Source organism: Varanus komodoensis, unplaced genomic scaffold (assembly GCF_004798865.1).
Source record: "Varanus komodoensis strain SLA01 unplaced genomic scaffold, ASM479886v1 scaffold2, whole genome shotgun sequence".
Lineage (NCBI taxonomy): Eukaryota > Metazoa > Chordata > Lepidosauria > Squamata > Varanidae > Varanus > Varanus komodoensis.
This window is the reverse complement of record NW_025335568.1, coordinates 22,909,948-22,932,655: the sequence shown is the minus strand read 5'-3', so window position 1 is coordinate 22,932,655 and position 22,708 is coordinate 22,909,948. Positions and strand designations below refer to the sequence as shown.

At 39.8% G+C, this 22,708-nt stretch overlaps 1 protein-coding gene across 1 annotated transcript in view; it reads left to right on the top strand.

The window, feature by feature from the left end:
• Positions 1-22,708, top strand: part of COL25A1 (collagen type XXV alpha 1 chain) — a 321,936-nt gene that overhangs the window by 151,066 nt on the left and 148,162 nt on the right. Inside the window, exons 3-4 of the mRNA XM_044428504.1 lie at positions 19,759-19,803; positions 21,844-21,851. Coding sequence (XP_044284439.1) covers positions 19,759-19,803; positions 21,844-21,851 — 53 coding nt within the window. The remainder of the gene's footprint in view (positions 1-19,758; positions 19,804-21,843; positions 21,852-22,708) is intronic.

Genomic DNA, 22,708 nt, shown 5'->3' with positions numbered 1-22,708 from the left:
TTTATTATGTACTATTGTATTTCAATGTATTTTATCATGTTGTAAGCAGCCCTGAGGTTTCGGCAAGGGGCGGCATAGAAATGTTATAATAATAATAATAATAAATAATATTTACATTTAGAGGTTAAGTTTTACATATGCTGGTCTCAGGGATGGTCTGAAGCATATGATAAAGCAATCTTGCTGGCGTTAGGTAGGTCTGGACTAGGTCAGTACTTGGATTGGAAACTGGAAATCCTTTTTATATTCCTTTAAATCCCATTACAGGAGAAGTGCACTAAATCAAATAAATGCACAATTGACCTGCAGGTAATAGGCTGTTCATGCTACACACAATGTTTCCCATCATGTACATTGTTCCTCTCTCCCATCCTCTGAATCTCTCCCCTTCTAATCCCTGGTGCATGCTATCTATAGCCTGATGATAGAAAGGTCTAAAATGCCAGTGGTCCTTGAACCCAAGTCCCCAGAGCCTATCTCCAGTACAGCACAAAAACCATGTTCTCCGTGATCCCCAAGATCTGATAGATTCCATTCCCAAGCAGGTTCCTTACACATCCCTAAGCACAAACCTTTCACATAGCTTCAAGTGCTAGGCAAGGAAGGACACTTGTGGCTCTGCTCAGCTTGAGCAACTTGCCAAGAGAGCAGCAGCTCTGGGGAAGGCTAAGCCCAATCAGCCTTTAGTTATTAACTCCTGCAAAAGTTGGCATGGGAGATGGCGGGTGGCCCTGGCTTTCAGAAATTGCTTTTGGATGAAGGGACACAGAGAATGCTTGTCCTGCTGGCTTCATCCCAGGGGAGGTGGGAGGGCGGCAGCAGGCAGCAGCACCATAGCCCCCTTCTCCCTTCCACCTCCTCTTCTATGCTTTTTTTAGGGTGGTGGGGAGGTGGCAGGGGACAACTACCAACTTGCAGGTGGGAGGAGGGCAGTGAATTCCTTTTTTTAAAAGTCTTCAGTCCTTTATACCAGCAAACTTGTGCATACCTTACATGGATGCCATTTTTAAGGGGAAGAAACCTAACAGCCATTTCTCCAACACCCCTCTCTTTCTCAACAATTCTCCTACTTCTCTTATAAGTGTATTTTTGTGTGACACAAGATCACACAGTGGAAACTACACTGTATTCATTACCATGTGCCCCTAACATGGTGAGACTTCCTACTTATTCCTGCTACTGCTCAGCCCTTAGTTATAAATGGAGTGGGTGGAAGAATTGGTTGCTAGTGATGAACTATTACTGGCCCACATGATCTAATGCTTATGTTAGGTAGACATGGCAACCAGGCAGCCAATGGACATTGCTGCATTGTATGCACAGTTTTCAGACTGAGAATGGTCTGTGCTTGCTTCTTTCCATGGAATGGAATGACAAAAAGTTCCCCCTCTAATTCATCTGGCCGCACCTGAGACAGAAGACAGCTGCAAGCTTTACAGAGGACTTGAACTTAACATTAAAAGGCATATATTTTGCGCAACTAAGACAGGTAAAGTAAGTAGGCAAAAGTGAAACCAGAATGAAGCACGCCAGCTTTCTACATGCATTGACCATTGAGGCTGAAATCCAGTGGGGATGCCTACAAGCCTCCAAATTCAGAGGATTGCAGGCAGAATGGGAGAAGCACAGAGGCAGTCTTCGCTTTCTTCCTCCTCACATCTGTAAGTTGATATTTCTCTAGCTGAGTTGCTTTGGACAGAGAGGGAAGGAGGCTGGAATGCTGCCAGGATACATCATGGCCTGGTGGTCTTCCTCTCCTCCTTTCCTTGTTGCCTGGAATGCCAACTTTACCCTCCCACTTCTGCATCCTCAGAGAAGCAGCTGGTATAGTTACTTCCATGCCACCTGTGGAATGCATGGAATGCAGTCCTAACATTTATCTCCACTTTGAGGTTGGAGCACTTTTCTGACCTCAGAACTGGGAATCCGAACATCTGTGGGCATTGAAATGCTGCATAGGGGTCCTAGGATCACCATAACCATGGCATTTCAAGCTCCATGCAGTGGGTCTTAACTAAAGGCTGTTGCATATTCTAACACTAATAAGCACAGCAGGGGAGCACTAATGCAGAAAATTGTGGTGAGGTATCAAATGAGTATAATAATGGAATGGTGAAGGGGCAGGGGAATTTTGATTAATTCAAAATAGCCAAAGTAGTTTTGAAGCAACATATATGGATAAATGTTGCATTAGAAGAGTCTGTAATGTTCATGAATGTACGCTATCTTTTAAATTATGTAACTGCTTCATGGAAATTAACTAGTGGGCAGTCCAAATGGATTCTCTGCACCTCTTTGTCAACTAAGTCTGATATTAAACCATTGGATGGAATGCCTGCAATAATGAAATGGACTGATGACCTTACAAGACGTTCAGCATTTGAATGGGTGGCATGTAGATGCCTCCTCCTCCTCTTCCTCCTCCATTATCATCATCATCATCATCATCATCATATATTGCATTTATATACCACCCCAATAGCCCAGAGGGCTCTCTGGGTGGTTTACAAACATTAAAACCCCACCAATCCTAAAATAAATAAATTGGCTACACTGCAACTGAGTATAAAATAACATGGTTAAAATGAATTAAATAAATAAATATACCATTAAAATTAATTAACTTTAAAATATTGGTTAAATAAAAAGGTCTTGACCTGGCGCCAAAAAGCATATAATGATGGCGCCAGGTGGACCTCTCTAGAGAGCGCATTCCACAGTCGGGGTGCCACCACAGAGAAAGCCTTCCTCTGGGTACGCTGTCTCCTAACCTCTTTCAAAGAGGGTTCCTGGAGGAGGGCCTGTGCTGCCAATCTCAGGGGGTGGGAGTTCATATGGGGAAAAAGACGTTCCTTTAGGTATCCTGGTCCCAAGCCATTCAGGGCTTTATAGGTAATAACCAGCACCTTGAATTGAGCCCAGACTTCAGTGGGAAGCCAATGGAACTGATAGAGGACTGGGGTTATATGAGAATAACGACCAGTCCCCGACAGCATCCTGGCAGCTCTACTTTGCACCATCTGAAGTATAATTATATACTTATTTGGATATCTGGCCTGTTTTTACTGAAACCTATTCACAATTGCTAGTAACTTATTATGCCTTATTAAAACATTAGACTCTGCTGAGCTAGGTAAATTAATAGATTATGCCTTACTATTGAAAAATAGAAACCTTTATTTATTTATTGGAATATGCACTGTACTTAGATTTCATTGAACAGAGAGCAAAACAGAGGGCTTGGGGAGAGATCTTGATGATACAGTTTTGTGTGTCCTCCCCTGGGCAGCAGCATATCCACTTTCCTTTCAACAAAGAGGCAAAGAGACAAAGATTCTCTTTCTCTGGTTTCAAAGATGAATGAAAACAGTGAGCTGGGGGCATCTTGGTCTTTACTTTCCCAAATGAGCTAATCAAATGTAGTTCAGTTAAGAACTTTCTGCTCAGTCCTAATTAAATACTCTACTTCACAGAATCAATGCAATGGAACAGGGGTTAATACTGCACGGACTAACATACTTTTGGCATTTAAAAAAATCCATTGGTTCATGTGGGAGTGAGTTTACGTCTGCTTCCTCTTCCACATGTTGGGTTGAACCAAGCCCAAGTGCATACAACTTGTATATACATGCACTCTCTACACTAATCAGGTTCTGGATTATTTATCCAGTGTGTATAAATGAACTAGCTGTGTGCACAGGCTCTGTTTGACCTTTAAGAAAACACTTGGACTTTGGCAACCAGCAGGTTTGATGTGTTTGTTTAGGGAGCAACATAATCCTTATTTAGACAGGAGAAAGTCCCATAACTCCCAGTATTTTCTGCTGGCTGAGGAAGGTTGTAGAACTTCTCCTTTTCTAAGTTTTCTAAATAGGCGTAGGATTATACCTTTGTTGTACTTCCACTCTGCCTTTCAGAAGTTACCAAGGCAGTTTACAAAAAGTTCAGAAGATGAAAAGATCACCTGAAAATATAGTAATGCATCTAATCCTCCTCATCACATGTTGCACATGTATAGTTTTAAAAGGAGTTGGAAGTCTCTGTCTATAATGATTTCATCTCATTTATTACATTTCCATACTGCCCAATGGCTGACTGAGGTGCCGGGTATAAGCGCACTATGAGCCTGATCCTTTAAGGAGAGCACATTCCCTCTACAACAAGTTGACTATCATCCATCCAAGGAAAAGAACAACATACCTCAATTGTTTCTAGACTATCAGTTTATTGGCCTTCATCCAGTCGATTACTTCTTGCTGGCACTGATTCTGATCAGTCACTGCTTCACCTAGATTTGATGAAAAGGAAAGACAGAACTGAGTGGTTTCCACATGATAGTGACACCTCAGTTGATATCTCCAGATTACATCCCAAGCAGTTTCATGTAGATGTCAAACAGAAAGGGGGGGGGGGGGATAAACCAGATAGCTATGTGGTTCCCCACAACATAGCTGGTAAGGGACAAAGCAGTGATTCCCCAGTGCCATCCTCTGGCATCAACCACCCAGTAGTAGCAGAACTAATGCAGAACAGCACTTGCAACTGCCAGTGTCTATAGCTTGCCCACAAGGCTATCATGCTCATGGGCACTGAAAGCTGCTCAAAGGTCCGCTTCAGAATCAACCAGTGCACACTTCTCCTGTCTTTTGCTCAGCACTGGCCATCCCACAGGGCAGCCAACACATTTTCATTCCAAAACCAGGCTTGAAGCCCAACTTGAAATGGAGTTAGGGAATCAATTTAATTGAAGAGTGCCTGGAGTGGGCCAGCACACAGTTGTTCAGGAACTTAGCCCAGAAAGGGATTCTTAGCAACTGGCCTACTGTTGTTAACATCTTACATGTCCACATTAGGCTTTATCAGGAAGGCCCTAATATCTGCCTCCTTTAAAGCACCAGGTACCATTTGATACTAGTTTAAGAAAAATAAGTCCAAAAGAAAATTCATCTTTATAAACATTCTCTGATATCAGAAGTGGCATTGATGTAATTAGGTTTGTGGGATTGTTTTTATAAAAGTAATTTATGTGTTTGCTCTGAAGCAAGCAATTGAACATAGAAGGAGCTTCCCCTAAAAAAAAAAACAAAAAAACAAACAAAAAAACCCACTCCTCAAAAAGAATGAAAAGAATATGAATTAGAAAATAATGAGTAGGTGGGAAGTCCAAGTGTGGGAGCAATAACATGTATACTGAGAGTTGCAACAAGAACTTCTGCAGAAGCAATTAAGTACATAAATGTAAAGATGGTATGAATAAGTAGTTGTCGTGTAAGAAACCTGGATTTCTTTCAGCAGCAGTGTTCTAGGCAAACTAAGATCCAACTGCTCCTCTCCCACATCTTTCCCACCCATTCCTACTATTACATCAGTGAGCAACACATAAATCTCTGTATGATGCTCTATTCAAATACCCTGAATTCATTATGAATTTTATACTGAGTTGCAAAAGCTCCAGAGAGCATAGACCCCAATGGTGAAGGTTATAAATGAGCTTCTTACATTTAGTTGTTCTGTCTGCCCATCTATCCTCATCTTAAAGCACTTAATCATTGTACAGCTTTCAGCACAGTTGATTATTATATACTTGTAAAAATGCATGAGGGATTTTGCCATGTTGCCTGGTTCCGTTTTAGATGGTCTTATTCATAGCACACCTGACCATACAAGGGACATCAATAGGTGGCCATTGTTCGCTGGAATGAAATTAATAGCAGCATTCTATAAGCATCTGATCTATATCTGCCTCTTTATAATATTTATATCTAGACTTGGTCAGATTATTCCTAGTCAAGGTATTTTCTGTTGATAGTATATAGTTATGGCTGTTAGTCTGGCTAAAGTGGAATTATTTTCATGCACTGCTGACAGGCAGAATGGCAGAAACAAAGCATGCAGAGTTTATTTTTTATTATTATTTTCCAGTAATATGTTGCTTTGTTGTCAGGTACTCTATATAATACAGATATATTTGATAGTATTCACTCTAAATGGTGGTGGAAATGTCAGAATAAATCCTCACTTACTCATAAAGCATTAGTGTTTTTTATTACATAAAAGCTCAATTTCTACATTTTTGAAGTACTCCAAGGTTTTTTTTTTTTTTCTCCACTTGGCATTTTCCTACATTAATGCCTGTGCATGTATGCATGAAAATTGTGTAATGACTATATGGAAATATGTTCACAAATGAGATATTTATTTGAGAGTTATACTGTTGTTTTGTTCCTCACCAGCCCTACAGCTATGCATACCTCTGTAAGAGAAAAGTATGTAAAGAAGCCCTTTATTAGGTTTTTACTTTTCCTCTATCATTGTGACCAGACAATAACTAATCTAATGAAGTCTTCACAGTCATGAGCCTCTGCTCAAATGACAGCTGTTTTCCTGAAGTGTTTTCCAAATGATTACTAAAAAGAGGTCTCTTTGGGAAACATGTCTGAATTACATGAAAAATCATATGTATGTTTAGGAAGGTTGAGCTTAGTAGGGTATATAATGTATTTGAGATACTTCAGTGTACATCAGTGGAGGCAAAAATTCTCCATTGGTGAAGTGGCATTTATAAAGGTGTGGGGTGAACACTCTGTGTGCACATGTGTCGTGTCTTAGGTAGATCAGCAAGAAAAAAATGAAAGTGCATTTACCTTGATGGTTATTGTGGCTTTTTGATGTGCTCCAGTTATGACCAGGATCCATCCTAGGGTGGGGAGAGAACAGATGTCCTTAGAAATGACTACTGAGCTAAACCCAAGGTGTTGCTGATGGCATAGTAGACTCTATAGCTTAGGGCCAACTTAGGCACGTGCAACAGAAAAACATCTTGACTAGGAATTATCCGAAGTCTAAATATTAATCCGAGACAGTTATAGATCAGACGCCTACAGAAAGCTGCTATATTTTTTTCCCAGAGAACAATGCCTTCCTGTAGATAAATCTATATGGCCAGGTGGTTATGAACAAAAACCATCTTAAAACAGAATCAGGCTGCAAACCAACATTCTTCAAAATTCCCCAAAGCAAAATAAGTATATATGAGTATATTGTAATAAGCAACTTGTATGAAAAGCTGTACAGTGAGAGCTTCCCTAATATAGACTGATTCCCTGGTATAGATCAGCCACATTGCAAAGATCATTAGTAGCACAACATCCAGATTATAAAAAAGTGGCAACTGGAAAAGTGATGGTGCTCATTTCAGGGAGTGCCCTGCCCCTTGGTGTGTGTGTGTGTGGGGGGGGGGGGGGGAGCACCAACTGTGGTGTGTTTAAAGATCTGTCATTTCACCCAGGTCCTCCCTGATTGCTTTTACTTTTCAGCTTACTGATGCTTAATTCCTTAATTTTAAGCTTTTTATTTGTGAATAATATATCTTTGTTTTCATCTGAGATATTCTGTATCCTGCCCTCAAGTGTGGAAATGTCAGTATTTTGTATTTAAAACATTTAGATTGTAAACTGCTTAAAGATATCTTTTAAAATACAAAGTTACTTACACATTGATTAAATAAGCAAACCATCAACTGTTAGTAACAAATCTAGTTATGCTGGCAGTTGAGCAGGGCTCTTTGCTAGAAACCATGCTTGGTAGTTTGAGCTGCTGCAAGACTGAAAGGAGAGAAGTAGTTTGTAGCTTTAGCCACTGGTGCATCCTCACCTCTTTTCAAGGCACAGGCCAAGCACTGGATAGACAGTGAGTTATGCAGTGTTGACTGCAGCTGAGCAGGACTGGGTTCACAGCCCCTTTCAGTCATGAACCGTACAAGGTAGATCGTCATCCTCTCTCATCTCAACCTGTCTCACACAGCTGCTGTGCTTGTCAAGGGAAGGGGGGATATAAATGTAATAAGCCTTATATATCTTGCATTCAGATATGATTCAGTCAACCAGCTAAGACTTCAGCCCCAATATGATGTTGTGCAAATGAATTCCATTAATGTGCAAATATGCAGGGTGGGGGGGTGAGACGTGCATTTTCATATGTTGAGTGTGTCCTGCTTAATGCATCCATTGTATTTAGCATGATTTCACTCCTGTATTTATATCCAGTGTGGTGAAATCTCTAGGTCCATTATTGGAACCTTTTGCTGAAAATGATCATATACAAAAAATAGTTTACTGATTTTATAAAATCCCTATTATGTCATAAAAGACTTTGATAAAAGAAAAAGGACAGAAGCTACACCTGAGAAAAGGCAGTAATACAATGGATTAAGTTCACAGCATTCCATCCAGAGATGGATGCCCAACATTCCTGCAAAGCTACCGAAGATACAGCTGGCAATAGACAAGGTGCAGAGTGTTTCATATCTTTTCCATTGCATTTGGAATATGAATAGCAACAGCCCTACTGAATCAGACCAAACACCCATCTAGTCCTGCAACCAATAAGATCCTTCCAGGAAATCCATAGGCAGGTTATGAGGGAGGTAGAGGCCATACTGCCTCTGCATATGGGGAGCCATTTTCCCATCTTAGTGACTGGGTCATTGAACTGCTATCTGCCAAGACTTTCTTCAATTCTCTACAGCCATCCAATCCAGAGGTAATCACCACACCTTTATGTAGAGCATGAAGATATTTGATAGTGTATACTGAGTGCATTAAAAGAAGGCTTTCCCACTTTTGTTGAGAGGGAGTGAGAAATCACTATGAGGATTGTTGTCAAAGTTGTTGTCAAAGTCTGAGCTGGTTGGCATCTGTACTGCACAGGAAGAAGAGGAGAAGGGCCAGCAGCTGGTGCCAGTGCTGCTAGGAAGTTAGACACTGTCAGAGAGGGGGGCCCTTTGAGAATGACTTGCTCAGAGACCATTCAAAACCTGGAGTTACCCTGTTCACCACTGCACGCAAGCAACTTGCTGCCTAGCACCAGTACTGTGTGTCTGTCTTACAATTGCACACTTTCCTCTTTAACTTGCATTGAGAATAAGCCTGGGGCATCTTACATAGGCTGGAGTCCTGTGCCCTCTGAAATGATTAGGACTTAGTTTTTGGGTTGACTTAAATAAGATTGGAGCATTTAAGTGCCTTCCTGTGAATGTTCACCTGGGAGTGAGCAGCACTGAACTTCATGGCAGCAGGCTTGCATAGGATCAGCCATTGGCTTGAGCCCTTAATCTTTACTTCCTTTTAGAATTTGCACTCTTTTATTTTTTTTCCTCCTGGCTTTACATAGGTTTTGATTATGTACTTGCATTATTTGCACCAGCTGCTGCTGCTGATTTTATCCAGGTCTTATTTTGTGCTGTTTTTAATCACTTTTCTTACAGTGAATAGTAGTGGTTTGGGATTCTGTGTTTTTAATTTACCTGTACTCCACATATGGCTCTCCAAAGCTACATAAATAAAAATAAAATACAAGTAAGCCTCATTGTCACACTAAATGACACATTTAGGACAACTGTCCAATATGGCTGCCCACTATCCTCCAAAGGCCGTTTTTCTGTCTAAACTTGCACAGAATTGTGCCTTAAGTGTTTTACCCTGCTTTCAAGGAGAGGAGCTGGAGGCACTGCCAAGATTCCTCATGAGAAAGTAGTGCCTCATTTCGTTCATCCCCAGTCCCTGGCACACCCTCTTGCTGGCATCTTTACCATTGGTCTTGTGACCACAGAGCCATGAGTGAAATACAAACATCCACATCAGCTGCAAGGGCAGAGGGAAGGTGCTCCTGTTTCAGAGTCCCAACACTGACCTTGGAGCACTTTTCCAAGGTCAGAGCTGGGCCTCTGGGCAATCTCATGGCCATCCGCACAATATCTAGCAGCCATGGGACTATAAATGAATGATTGCATTTTTGTATCTTCATTTCTCCCCTTCCACACACACACACTCATGTACAAATGGACACCCCCTCTTGGAAGTCATCCCTAAAACTCTTTGCCTTCCATGTTTGCTTTTACGGCCAAAAATAGCAGTTTTCTTTACAGTGGAAATAATAGCTGTGGGAACAGTATTCATCAGGATAAAAGCCAGTGTGGTATAATGGTTAGAGTGTTGGAATGGGTCTGGGAGCCCTGGGTTTTGGGAGACCTGGGTTCTGGTCCACACTTGACCATGAAGCTCACTGGGTGACTTTGGGCCACTTTGGTCACTGACTCTGAGTTTGATCTTTCTCACGAAGCTGCTGTGAGAATAAAATGGAGAGGAGGACCCCAAAGGGCTGCCTTGGGTTCTGTGCAAGAGGGAAAAAGGCAGGATATGTTTGTAATACATAAATGAAATCAGGACATGTTGTTGGAGTGGTAGTAAGCCCTACTGTTTACTCAGTGGCTCACCATGGCTACTGTTTTCTTTTTAAAAGTAAATATATGCATAGAATAATAATACCGTATGGCTTCTTAAATTTTATTTTTACTTTTTACTTTTATTACATACCTTTTTTAAAAGGACATAGGATCAGGATAGGATTTATTTAAAAATGATGATAGAAACAGTAAGATTATTGAAAAGGCATGAAAGAAAGATAGACAAAAAACCAGAACTAGATTATCATTTAAACAATCCATGTCTTTGAAACAATCTAGGTCTTAAACAATTATGAATGATGAGTGAAGACTTCATTTATATTTTTGCAGATTGTTTTTTTTAACCTGTTGTTACACAACTATTGGCTGTATTTAGCACAATGAAATGTGGAATTAATTGATTTTAGTTACTGATGTAATCCTAAATTCACAAGTTCTTTTTCTTCTTCTGCTGCTGCTGCTGCTGCTTCTTTCTCCTTTTCTAATGAATCCCAGTAACAGATTTGAGGGCCTAGAAGTTTGACACTATAGCAAAGGTTACAAAACTTTGTGCTGTGGCCCATTCGATAGTCCTTTCTGCATTACCCATTTGTTTCTTACAAACAAAGAAATGAATAATAGACTACAATGAAATGAATAATAATAATAATAGCTCAGCACAAGACTGTTATGCAACAAAAGTATTAATGAATGCGACTAATGTTTTCAGCAGCCAAAAAAGAAAAAAAAAATCCTGACTTCAGCAGCTGTCACTGTGCTCCTCTTCAAATGATATATTTATTATGATAAAAGCTGGAGGGGGCCGCTTTACAAAACTTTGAAAGCCATATGCCTAGCTTGGCGTGGATAGAGTCTTATGCTTAAATGGATGGCCTGCCTGTGTGGGTTTGTCTGAGATTATTGTAGTGCCAGTATGCCTGACTTACTAAGTGCCGCCTTTAATCTTAAAGTATTGTGTTTCACTGTCAGTGAAATGGGAAACCACTAAGTTCGGTGGCCACTTTAAATTGTCACCATCAACACAAAAGTCTTGTCAATCTTGGCTTAAAAATAAAGCCAGAATATCAAATTTACTGTAAGAAGAGACACTTCAGCTTTACAAAATAATGGACATTAGCTGGATGTTAGTTAATAGATATTAACCACAGCAAAATAAAGTATCTTGCATCAAATGTTCATTGGTGAGTTATATCAATATAATTCAGCAATACTACGAGTGTGCATTTCTGTAGATGTTATATTCCATTGGACAGTATAAATGGAATGCTGATTCCAAACAATTCCATAAGTGTGTACCAACCAGCACAGAAATAGTTTGTTGATCCGTATGTTGTTGTTTTTTTAAAATGTGGCCCACCTTTTAGCCCACAAAGGTCCTCAATGCTGACAGCTATTGAAGATGCAATTACAAGATAATAATAAAAGCAATTACAACAATAAAAAGCAAGGGATATTTAAAACAGAACAAGATAAAAGCACAAAAGAGAAAGTCACATCCAAGTGTGCGCTTTTTGAAACAGGAGAGTTTTTATGGTTCGTCTGGAAAACAGAATAGAGTAGAGCCTTATAGATAACATTCCATGTTCAGGGCACCACAACTAAGAAGGCCTGGTCTTGCATCTAAGCTATGACCCAGATGGCAAGATTTGTAGAAATTATTTCTTGATATATCCTGGTCCCATGTGGTGCAGGCATATTGTAAATCATTTCAGAAAGCTGAGACACCAATATCAGGGTGTATACCTCAGAAGACACTTGAGCAGGACCTCAGAAAATTTGGAAACACTTCTATAATCTTCGCTCTGGTGTTGATATACATCTGTGCCCCGGAGGAGCCTTCCCTTCATATGTCATTTGCTGAAGCATGAACAGTGGTGTAAATATATACCCAAATTTGAATTTCATCTGCAAGCATTGCAATTATTTTCAATGAGGTGTACATATGGATGCAAATCAGACTGTGTATCTGTATTCAGGCATGACCAGACGTGTATAGATATCAGTTTTATATACAGGTAGAAAAGGGCCAATCATTCCCGCTGGTAATCATTCTTTACTTCACATGTTAAATGCTGTTGATATGCATTTCCTTTATACAATGAAATTTAAAACAGAAGTGTTTGTGTACTTTTGGCTTGGATTATAAGTTTTCCTACAGCATCCTATGCATAACTGCTTGGGATTCAGTCCAATTTATTAGCATTTATTTCCAAATACACATGTGTAGAACTGTGCAGAAAGGACATGAAAAGATTCCTTATTTGTGCATTTATTTATTTATTTATTTATTTTTCAGGAACATCATCTGAGAGCAATTTCCATTAAAGTCATTTGGCATATTTGCCTTTAAATTCCTTATTACCAATGCAAGTTGATTAAGTCTGTGCTTGTCAAAATGTAAAGGAGACTGTGTTCTCTTCTTACAGTATGTTTTTGTGTCTCGATAAGGAAAGCATTTGCTCCAGCAGAGTAGTAATACAATGGAATGGCAAACTGAAACTATGAGAAGGCTTTCATTCCATGCTAGTATAGAATGACTATGCCTATTTCAGCTGTCCTTCAGCCATGTCTATCAAGTAGGTGACAGCAGCTATTTCTGTGTTTTCCAAGACGACCATGTGAGCTTGTTCGGTTATATGCTTGTTTAAAACATGTAGAAATTGAGTTTAAGAAGAATTCTTTTTAACCAAATATTGTGGCTTACGAAGGTTTTTTCTTAGTCTGTGGATTACTAGACCTGCTTAGTCTGGGACCTACTTCCTAGTAAGAATTATAATAATGGGTAACTTTCTCCTGGTTCATGTCAGATTGAATTGGATTGAAATCACATTTTCTCCTATGTGTCAACCTGAACTCTCACTTCACCAGGAGGCCCTTCTCTGGCTGCCTTCTCAAGTTGGAGGTGACAGTGAGGGCTTTTTCAGCAGTTCCCCAGTTATGCAATGCTTTCCCTAGAGAAGTTCACCTGATGCTTTCATGAACGTCATTCTGGTGCCAGGCAAAGACTTTTATCTTCTCATAAGCCTTTTAACATCATTTTAATAAATCCAACACAATTGAAATATTGATATTAACATGGTAGTGTTGAGGTGTATGGCAACTACAATACGTTTTACCTCTTTGGGTCAATCCAATTTGATTTGGAACATTATGGGCATTCTATGCTAGGTGGAAAGAGAATGGTAGCAAAGGTTTTGTCCACACTATTCCTGCCCTGCAAATCCTTAAATGGTAGATTTCAGCAGTCTTCATGTAACATCTCAGAGCATAAGGGAATGAAGCTGAGGCATTGCCAAGAAACTTCATCTCATGGCGGCACTTGTCTTTTCCTCCCACCCCTGAAATGCCTGCCAAACCCCATCTCTGAAGTTACTTTTGTGGCTTCAGATATTCAACTAGCACTCCTCTTTTCATGCTGGCTGTGAGGGAGGAGGGTATGCCAAGCTTGGAGACCCACTTAGGAGGTCAGAGATCTTTTTTTACCACATAGCTAGGTTTCCAAAAGATCCTCTGACCATCCAGATGCCAGGTGAGGCAGTGGATGTACTGAACCGGTGCCTGGCCGAGGTAATGGGCTAGATGAGGGCCAATAAACTGAAGCTCAGTCCAGACAAGACGGAGGTCCTGTTGGTGGGTGGTTCGGGCTCTGGAGTAAGTGACTTGGACCTTGTCCTGAATGAGGTTGCACTCCCTCTAAAGGACAGGGTCCGCAGCTTGGGAGTGTTCCTCGACCCAGAGCTGTCTTTGGAAGCTCAAGTGACTGCAGTGGAGAGGAGTGCTTTCCTTCAGCTTCGGTTGATCCATCAGCTGTGTCCCTACCTGGAGAACGATTGCCTGGTGACAGTGACACAAGCGTTGGTGACTTCCTGATTGGACTTCTGTAACGTGCTCCACATGGGGCTGCCATTGAAGACAGTCCGGATACTTCAGATGGTGCAAAATAGAGCTGCCAGGTTGCTGACAGGGACTGGTTGTTATTCTCATATAACCCCAGTCCTCTACCAACTTCACCGGCTCCCCATTGAAGTTCAGGCCCAATTCAAGGTGTTGGTTATCACTTACAAAGCCCTTAATGGCTTGGGACCTGTATACCTAAAGGAACGCCTGCGTTCATATTTGCCCTCCCGCCACTTGAGATCGGTGGCAGAGGCCCTCCTCTGGGAGCCCTCCGTGAAAGATATTAGGAGGCTGAGTACCAGAGGAGGGCTTTCTCTGCGGTGGTGCCCAATCTATGGAATGCACTCCCCAGAGAGGTCTGGCTGGCGCTGTCATTGTTTTTTGGCACCAGGCCAAGACCTTTTTATTTAAATGATATTTTAATAATTATTAATATTATTTATTGGTTTTAAAACCTTTTAGCAAGGATGAATTCAGATTTTATATGTTCTTGTCTGTATTACTGTTTATTTATAATGTTGGAAGCCATCCCAAGGCTTATGCGAATGGGACGGCATACAAAAATTCCAAATAAATAAATAAATAATATTTATTCTAGCTGCCTATTGTGTTGTTTTTTTCTCTTCTGGCTTTAGGTTCCATGTTGATGTCTATTATGACTGATAATTATTTGCTTTAATTGTTTTAAATGGCTCAATTCTACATCACCTGGAGGACCCAAGTTATTGCTTGATGTCATAGATAGCATGAATACTAAACTGAGATATTTCTTTAACATCTAAAAAGTCTTAGTTTATTTTCTAAGCCATTCCAAAGTTGCACTTGCAGTAGCCTGTGAGAAAATAATGTTTCCTAAGGACAGCTAGGGCTTTACCTCCTGGTGAATTCACAGGCCTTATTTTCTGGCTCACTTCCTTCATATGGCCAGATTGCCACCACACAGCTTCCCTGGTTGGGAAGGGGAAAACAGGCAATTTGGGGATCTGAGCGGGTGGATTGTATTGTGAGCAAGCTGTGGAGTCTGTGGGAAGCATTATGGAATAAGGATGTGTGCAAGACTAAAAGTTTGTACCAAGATGTTCACAAAGATTCTATGATCTGTGTCATTGGTCCCACCTTTAGAATGTCTAATCAATGTCTCTTTAAAATAATTAGGTCAATAAATAAAATATTAGGATTTTAGCTTTAGCTGTTTTATTTTCTCATTGACGTTTGATAGCTGACTATCAAAGCAACGATGGTAGTTTGACAGCACACCATCCACAGATTTAAATGAAAGAGTTAAAACAGCTGCTTAAATCACTGGTTTAAGTCAGTGGAACTTTAAAGTGCTACATTTGGCTGGATGCAATCATTTAAGGATCTGAATGCCAGATAGCACCTGAGGGGATTGAGTTGAGTTTGGATTTCTATGAATCTAGCCTATGGATTTTGCAGCGGGCCACTATTTCCAAGTAACACAGATTCCACACACTTGGAGACTACTTTTTAAAAACCTTTTCATAATCTTGCAGAAATTTGATCATAGAAAAACACAGGGGAGAAAAGCACTAACAGAAAATGTTTATTCCTTCCCCCATATCCCCTGCTCACATAAAGTGTGAAAAAAATATTCATTTTGAGGGAATATGGGCTTTCACACATTTTTGGAAGTATAATTGTGCAAATGCATACAAATCCATATGCACAAAATGACATGCTGTTGATGAATGGATGGTGGAAAAGAAAGGTGCATGGCAGTCCACAAAATGATCACTGGACAGAGGTAATCGACATCCTGATTTAAGGATTAGGACTTCTTCTTTTCAAAAGTATGGATTAGCTGCAAAGTTAATTGTGTGCAGTGATCTGTTTCTTTGCATCCTGATTGTAAACAAGTAAATTATTCCATCTGCACTGTAAAAGCCCTTATTATCTTTGATTTGTTTAAATGTTTTATTTTAATTAAACAACAGACATTACAAAGTGCTTCTAAATACTTAAATGCAAAACTCTGTCCAGCTGGGATTGTTGGGGAATTTACTGTTTTCTACTTTTAAAAAGTATATAATAAGGCTGACAATGCCTGGATTATAACTGTATAATCAAAAGCTTGGCTGAAAAGCAATATACAAATTAAATAAATATTATTAGTATTTTATTTCAGAAGCCTTATTTTAGTGATATTTAAAGCCTAGATTTAAATCTAATGGGCTGAAAGCAAAATGATCCTTCCACAGATAAAAGGATAATTATCTGTTCAGATATTGTACTGTAAAGCAGCAGAGAGCAGATAATTTTTTGCTGGATCCCTCTTTTCCCTGAAGCACTCCACTTCACTTCCTAAACTATTCCAGGAAAGTTTTTCAAGCATCCAGACAGCAAAAGAGGCTGCCATGGGACAAAGGAATTGGCAGATATCATGGGAACTCTGGATCCAGCCCATTGCAATATATTCATACTCTTTATGATAATAAATATGATAATAATATGATAATATGATAATAATATGATAATAAAAAGCTGCCTAGACAAACCATGGGTGAAATAGGCAGCATATAAATGTTTTAAATAAATAAATAAAGTAATAACATTTAAATAGTATTCCTCCTAACCTGAGCTATTTGGGCTAAATTGATAAACACTGCTGTTGCATTCTATAAGTTCTGGAGCATGGATGGCAGGTAACTATGATAGAAATGCCGAGACCAGGGCACAGGTGCAGAGCAGAGTCCTGCAGCTTTCAGAGGGCCAAGGGCAAGAGGCACATGGGTGTAACAATCCAGAGTCAAGCAGCAGAGTCCAGGATTACACAGTCCAAAAGCACAGTCCAAGGGTTAAGTTCCAGAAAGATAATAACATTCTGAAGCAAGGAAGAGGAGTGCAAGTACCTGGAGAGGCAGGATCAGGCTGGAGACAAGGACTGAAGCAGGAACAGGCTGGAGCAAGGCAGGGAGTAAGGCAGGAACCGGGATTTGGGAGAGGCAATGCAGGGAACCATAGCACAAGGGAGTCACAAGGACAGCTCATATGGCTGTAGCAAAGGGTAGCAGTACAATCAGCCTTTTACACTGGTCTCTCAGCCCCCCAGCTGCACTGCATAATTGATTAGATTTGTAGGTGAGGTTCCATCCCTTCTTGTCATCTACTCTTCCTCCGCATAAGTAGGCATGCAGCCAAATAGGCACTGTGTTTCCCTGCCTGGAAATCTGTAGGGTGTGGGCCAGTCTCTTGCTTATTACAGGCAGTGCAGCCCACTGAACAGTCATCATCAGATTCTGAACAGGAGGAGGAGGAGGAGAGGAGAGATAGGCGCAAGCAAGGTCTGGACCCTTTGAGGCTCCTTCAAGGTTGCTTAGTGAAGTTTCTCACACTGAGCATGAGACTCATTCTGTTTGGAAGGAATAAAAGGGTTTTGGGGAGGGGAGGGGAGGGGAGGAGAACCAGATACAGGACCCAGTCCTTGACCCAGTAAGGAGGCATTGGGAGAGATGAGCTGCATGTTGGGTGACTGGGGGTGGGGTCTGTCATTCTCACCATCTTGCTCTTCAACAGCAAGAGCCACCCTGAGGGTGGAGCCAGCAGCCTTACAGAAAGGGAAGGACTGTGGTGAACTTTCTAGTTTGGATTCAGTTCTTTATATGAGCAAAATCTTCTCCTTCCACCAAATAGTAAAAAGCAATTTAGAGTTAAACTGTTCTGTCAGCTGTGGAATTACAGTAAAGGAACTGCATTTCAAAGGATTGTCTTGAGATTTGGGTACCCGAAGGAAGGAGGGAAAGAACTAACTCATAATAATAGCTTTCTGGACATGCTTCTTCCTGCGCTCCTGGAGGTGAATCTGCTGGGTCAATGGCAGGATAGTGAGAACAGCTGGCTTCTTCTTCCCCTTCCGCCCTCTGACCTCTTTGTGGGGAATATTGCCCAGCATGGTAGTCTCAGGAGGTGTTTTCTGAGTTACTGATACTTGCTAACTACTGCAAGCACTGAGGGCAGCAATAGGATCCTTCCCCAAGTTTGCATCCAGTTCTGGGCTGATTCTGCAGGAAGGTGGTGGGAAGTAACAACTGTTCCCACTTATGGCTTATTTAAAATAGATCCACATAGTGGCAGGGAAAGTGGTATACTTTATTGACCTCAGTTACTGTAAACTGGATTTCCTTTGTCTTATTTGGCACAATAACACAAGTTTGTTCCACGCAGAAGTCACATTCTTTTTGAAACACTGGAAAACTGAAAATGTTGAAAACAACAGGATCTCTCTTAAAGGCTTTGTGTAGGTAAAATAGTATTTGGTGTAGACTTTGTAAATTGTACATAGAAATGTAAATCTTATATTGGATCAGGAATCAAAATATGTTTGCCAATGATGCAAGATATATGGGACCACTGTTGTGTACAAGACATAAGATTCTGTAACATTTGGATAAAAAGGGCCTGCATCATGGTGCTTCAGAATGCTTGTGCAAGCCAATAATTAGAATGCATGGACAGGAAAAAAAGTAGCAGCAGCAGCAGCAGCAGCAGCAGTAGTGGCCATTTAAGTGCTCAGTTCTGCAGAATGCTGTACTTTCTGCTTGTACAAGTTAAGGACTTGGGTTCATTTAAAGGTTATGGCTTGTATAAGCAAGATTTAGATTTACTCCCCAAACAAAATCATTCTGATTTGCCTCAATTGACAGGATAGCCAAATAAGACTCCAAACTATGACATTTCAGAACGATTCAGATACATTTGGTACAGGCTTAGAAAGAGTCGACATTGCTTAGTCTGCCTACAACATAACCTTATGTCCTTAAGCACTTTCCTGGCACTCATCGACTTACAAGCCCTGTTTGAGCACATGAATGGTTTGTATCACCTTATATCAATTTATGAGCCCTGGTTGCTTGTGCTAATGACTTCAAAGTGAGGTCAACTGGAAATGAAGAAAAGAACAGTCTTTGAATGTGTCTCTGCAAAGCAAAAGATTTTTGACATAGAACCATTGGTCTTTATCCTTTGATTTGAAGAACTATAAAAAATCAAATCCAATTCAGTCCATACCTCAGAATGTCAAAGCTACTTTCCCAAGCCTTTTCTAATTAGTGTCTCTAATTCACTGTTTTAACAATGTCTCTCTTACCCAATTTCCTTTCTAATTCAATTCTTCTCTCCTCCTCTACATTTGCTTATTTATACAGATTGTAAGTCCTGCGGCTGAGTTTTTTCATTGCCGGTTGCATGTTTCATCCTGTGCAGCACAACAAAATATTGTTTTATATAGGTATTTTGATTAAAGATGCTGTGATTAAATAAAAATATGAGCAATTATATGTACAGTTGTTGTCGGTGTACAAGGCCACAGCTGTAGGCACACTTACCTGGAATAAGTGTAACTGGGCTCAGTGGAACTTACGTGTAAGCAAATATACCTATTCTTGCCCTGCACATGTTTTTAGGTGAGCTAGATGTGCATGTGGATGAAATGAAAACGTGCAATAGATTTGGTCAAATGCCTTCACAGCTTTTTGACTGAACCCTGATTATTTTTGATTTCCTATACTTGGTGTCATTTTGACTATATTGCAGTTAAACATGTCTGAAGCCATTATTCATTATACTGCAGAGTTACAAATCAGAAACTGTTTGCTTTTCAGGTCCTCCTGGTAAACGAGGTAAGCGAGGAAGAAGAGGAGAGATTGGTAAGTCTATAGATTTAGACGTAATACTACCAAATTGTGTTTTCATCAGCATCTTGTTCATTTTGTAAAAACAGATTTGCTGATACTTTGAAGTCTACATCTTTACCTTTTGCACAAAACTAGTTTCAGTGAGTTTGACAGACCATTGAATAAAGTGCTTTCTTCAAAGTGCTTTTTACAAAATGTAAGGACATAAACTTCAATGAGTCAAACTAACAGCAAAACACTTTATTTTCTAGACCCTGGAATGTAGTGAGACATATTGTCTTGGATTCAGAAGTGCTTTTCTATTAGCAAACCCCCTTCTGCTCATGGAAAATCTATTTCTGACCTTGCAAAAGAGCACTTCATGGAAATAAAGGATGTCAAATTCAGATACCTTTATCTTTGTAAAGTCTTCCACAAAATGTTGAGCAAGGTTTTGCACAAGTTCTTTTCATGATGTACTATTTTAATTGCTACACCTTGTCCCTTTAGTTACCATATGTTTCATACAGTAGTACAATCCTGGAATATATTGTGAGAAGTCTTCCACTAATATTTGCACAAAGGTTTATAAAAGAGCATCATTTGGGGTTTTTTCCTACTAAATGTTCATTGGATCCAAGCCATTGTAATCTGCATATAGCTTCAAATTAACATTTGATAGTTTGTAGCCAGAACATTGCTCTGCAGACATGTGCTAATTTATACCTACTTTTAAAAGGTAATTATTTTCCAAAATAACTTAAAGAAAATAAGCAATATAGTGGAAATAAAGCACGTTAGAATAAACCCAGTAAACAAATACAAAATATAGATTTAGCAGAGTCATACTTTAAATGAAATTTGCAAAGGGCTATAACCATTCCTGTATACTGAGCATAGAGTTCTGTTCATGTCTTGGGCTATTCTTGGGTTTTAGCCCCCCTTTTCTCTCAGCGCTTTGAGCACCCTTTCCCAAAATTTTACTCTGGAAAAACCCCAAGAATGACCCAAGACGTGAACAAAAACTGGTTTGCAAAACTGGTCTTGTTCAACAAATCATAGCTATGCATTAGGGATTGGATATATGCTAAAACATGGTCAATCCAGAATTGAAATGGAAGCTTATGATCTCATTCTTCTAGCTGATCCAGAAGACAAGCTTGCTGAACCATGGTTTAGCGATACATGTGAATGTATCAGTTGTAATTTTGACATAACATTTCAGTAGCTTTAAGTATATTATATTATTAACAAAGAATCTAATTTGCTTTCTGTTAGGAAAACATGCTATACATTAAAATTCTCTTTAGAACCACTTACCAGAATCAAGAAATTACTTTAGTTAGCTATGCAATAAAATCACATTGTTAAAATAAAAGCCTAACCATATTTAAAGCAAACTTCAAGGACAGCTGCTGCTGTTATATGCCCCCTTTGCAATGCACTTGAGTCAGAAGAAAAAGGGAAACATAAAAGCTAATGAAAAGTCATTGATTTGATGGCTACAGCTGCTCCTCTTAATAAGCCTGAAAGAAATATTAGATGCGATTTGCAGACCTTTGATAATGTTCTCAACTATAGTTGTACAAAACCCTTTTGAGTGTAAATAATTGGAAAAATGTGCCAATACTGCTTCACAAAGTGTGACATTTTTAACAGGGAACATTTTATAAGTAGGCCTTGCAAGTAGGAGACCATAAAAGAAAGTTTGGTGTAGTATGTGACTAATTGAACTTGCCTGTCTTGCCAGAGCTAGAAGGCAGCAAATGTAGTTCTAAGCAGTTCTGCCTTTTTGCTAAGGCTACCTGCTAAAGGGAAAATGTTTTGGGAAGGAAGCTACCACAAGCCAGTATACAACAGTTGCAAAACTGGCACTTGTAATAAAAACTGGGTAGATGCATGATGCAAAATGGTAACCTTTTATTACTGTATGAAATGAATGCAGATATGTTTTTGTGGAAAAATAACCTGTATGACTATGACACAATTATTGTGACTATGTGTAGATATTGCATACAGATAATTTGGCCTTCACAAACTTATATATATTTGTCTTTCTTTTTTCCCCCACAGGACCTCCTGTAAGTACAACTGATATGTTATTGGATCTTCTACGTTTTCAAGAATGGGGCAGAAAGTACTTTAAAAACTGGTAAACATGACTAATACATTAAATATGCTAAGCACCATCCAAAAAGCCTTCATATTTATTGCTAGGGTGTTTTATATCACAACAATTTTTTCAGAACACTTGTCTTGCTCTTTTTAGAGAATCTTTTAAAACCAAACATTTTACATTGGTAGTAGAGGTTAACATTGTAGAACAGAATAGCAGGTGTTAGAATTTTGCTTCCTGTACCAGTTAGTGTCTATTTTGGTATTGTTTGAGGCCTTTTCATTCAAAACATGGGCTGCCAATTCCAATCCTGTGGTGGAGGTATGGGAAGCACTTTCCCTGTATATTCTGATTTAAGGGTAATTTGTGTGATTCATAGATGGGAAAGATCACACATGATCACACTGTGCCTGCAACCATACTTTATGGGAAGTGTATGATGGAGAAGGCACACCTCTCCATCATTAGAAGTGAATTACCAGAACTGAGAGCAGGGATTACACTTCCCAAGGCCAGGTTTTCTAGTTATCCCTCTAGGGTTTTTTTGGTCTATTCCCTTGCACTTTCTGGGTGATTAAACAGTTAAAAGAATAAAAAGAAGGTGCAGTAGCTGACCTACAACCTAGCTGCTGCTTCTGGGAGGCAGAGCAGATTTTGGACAGATGGAGAGACATGTGAACAGAGAAGAGGGATGAAGTTTTCAGAGACCATATTGCTAAAGGGCTCTGCAAACTAGAACCTTCTTTGATGGCCCATTGTTTATATGAACCCAGCCCAACTTCCATACATAAAATAATACAACATTATGAGTGATGAGGTTTC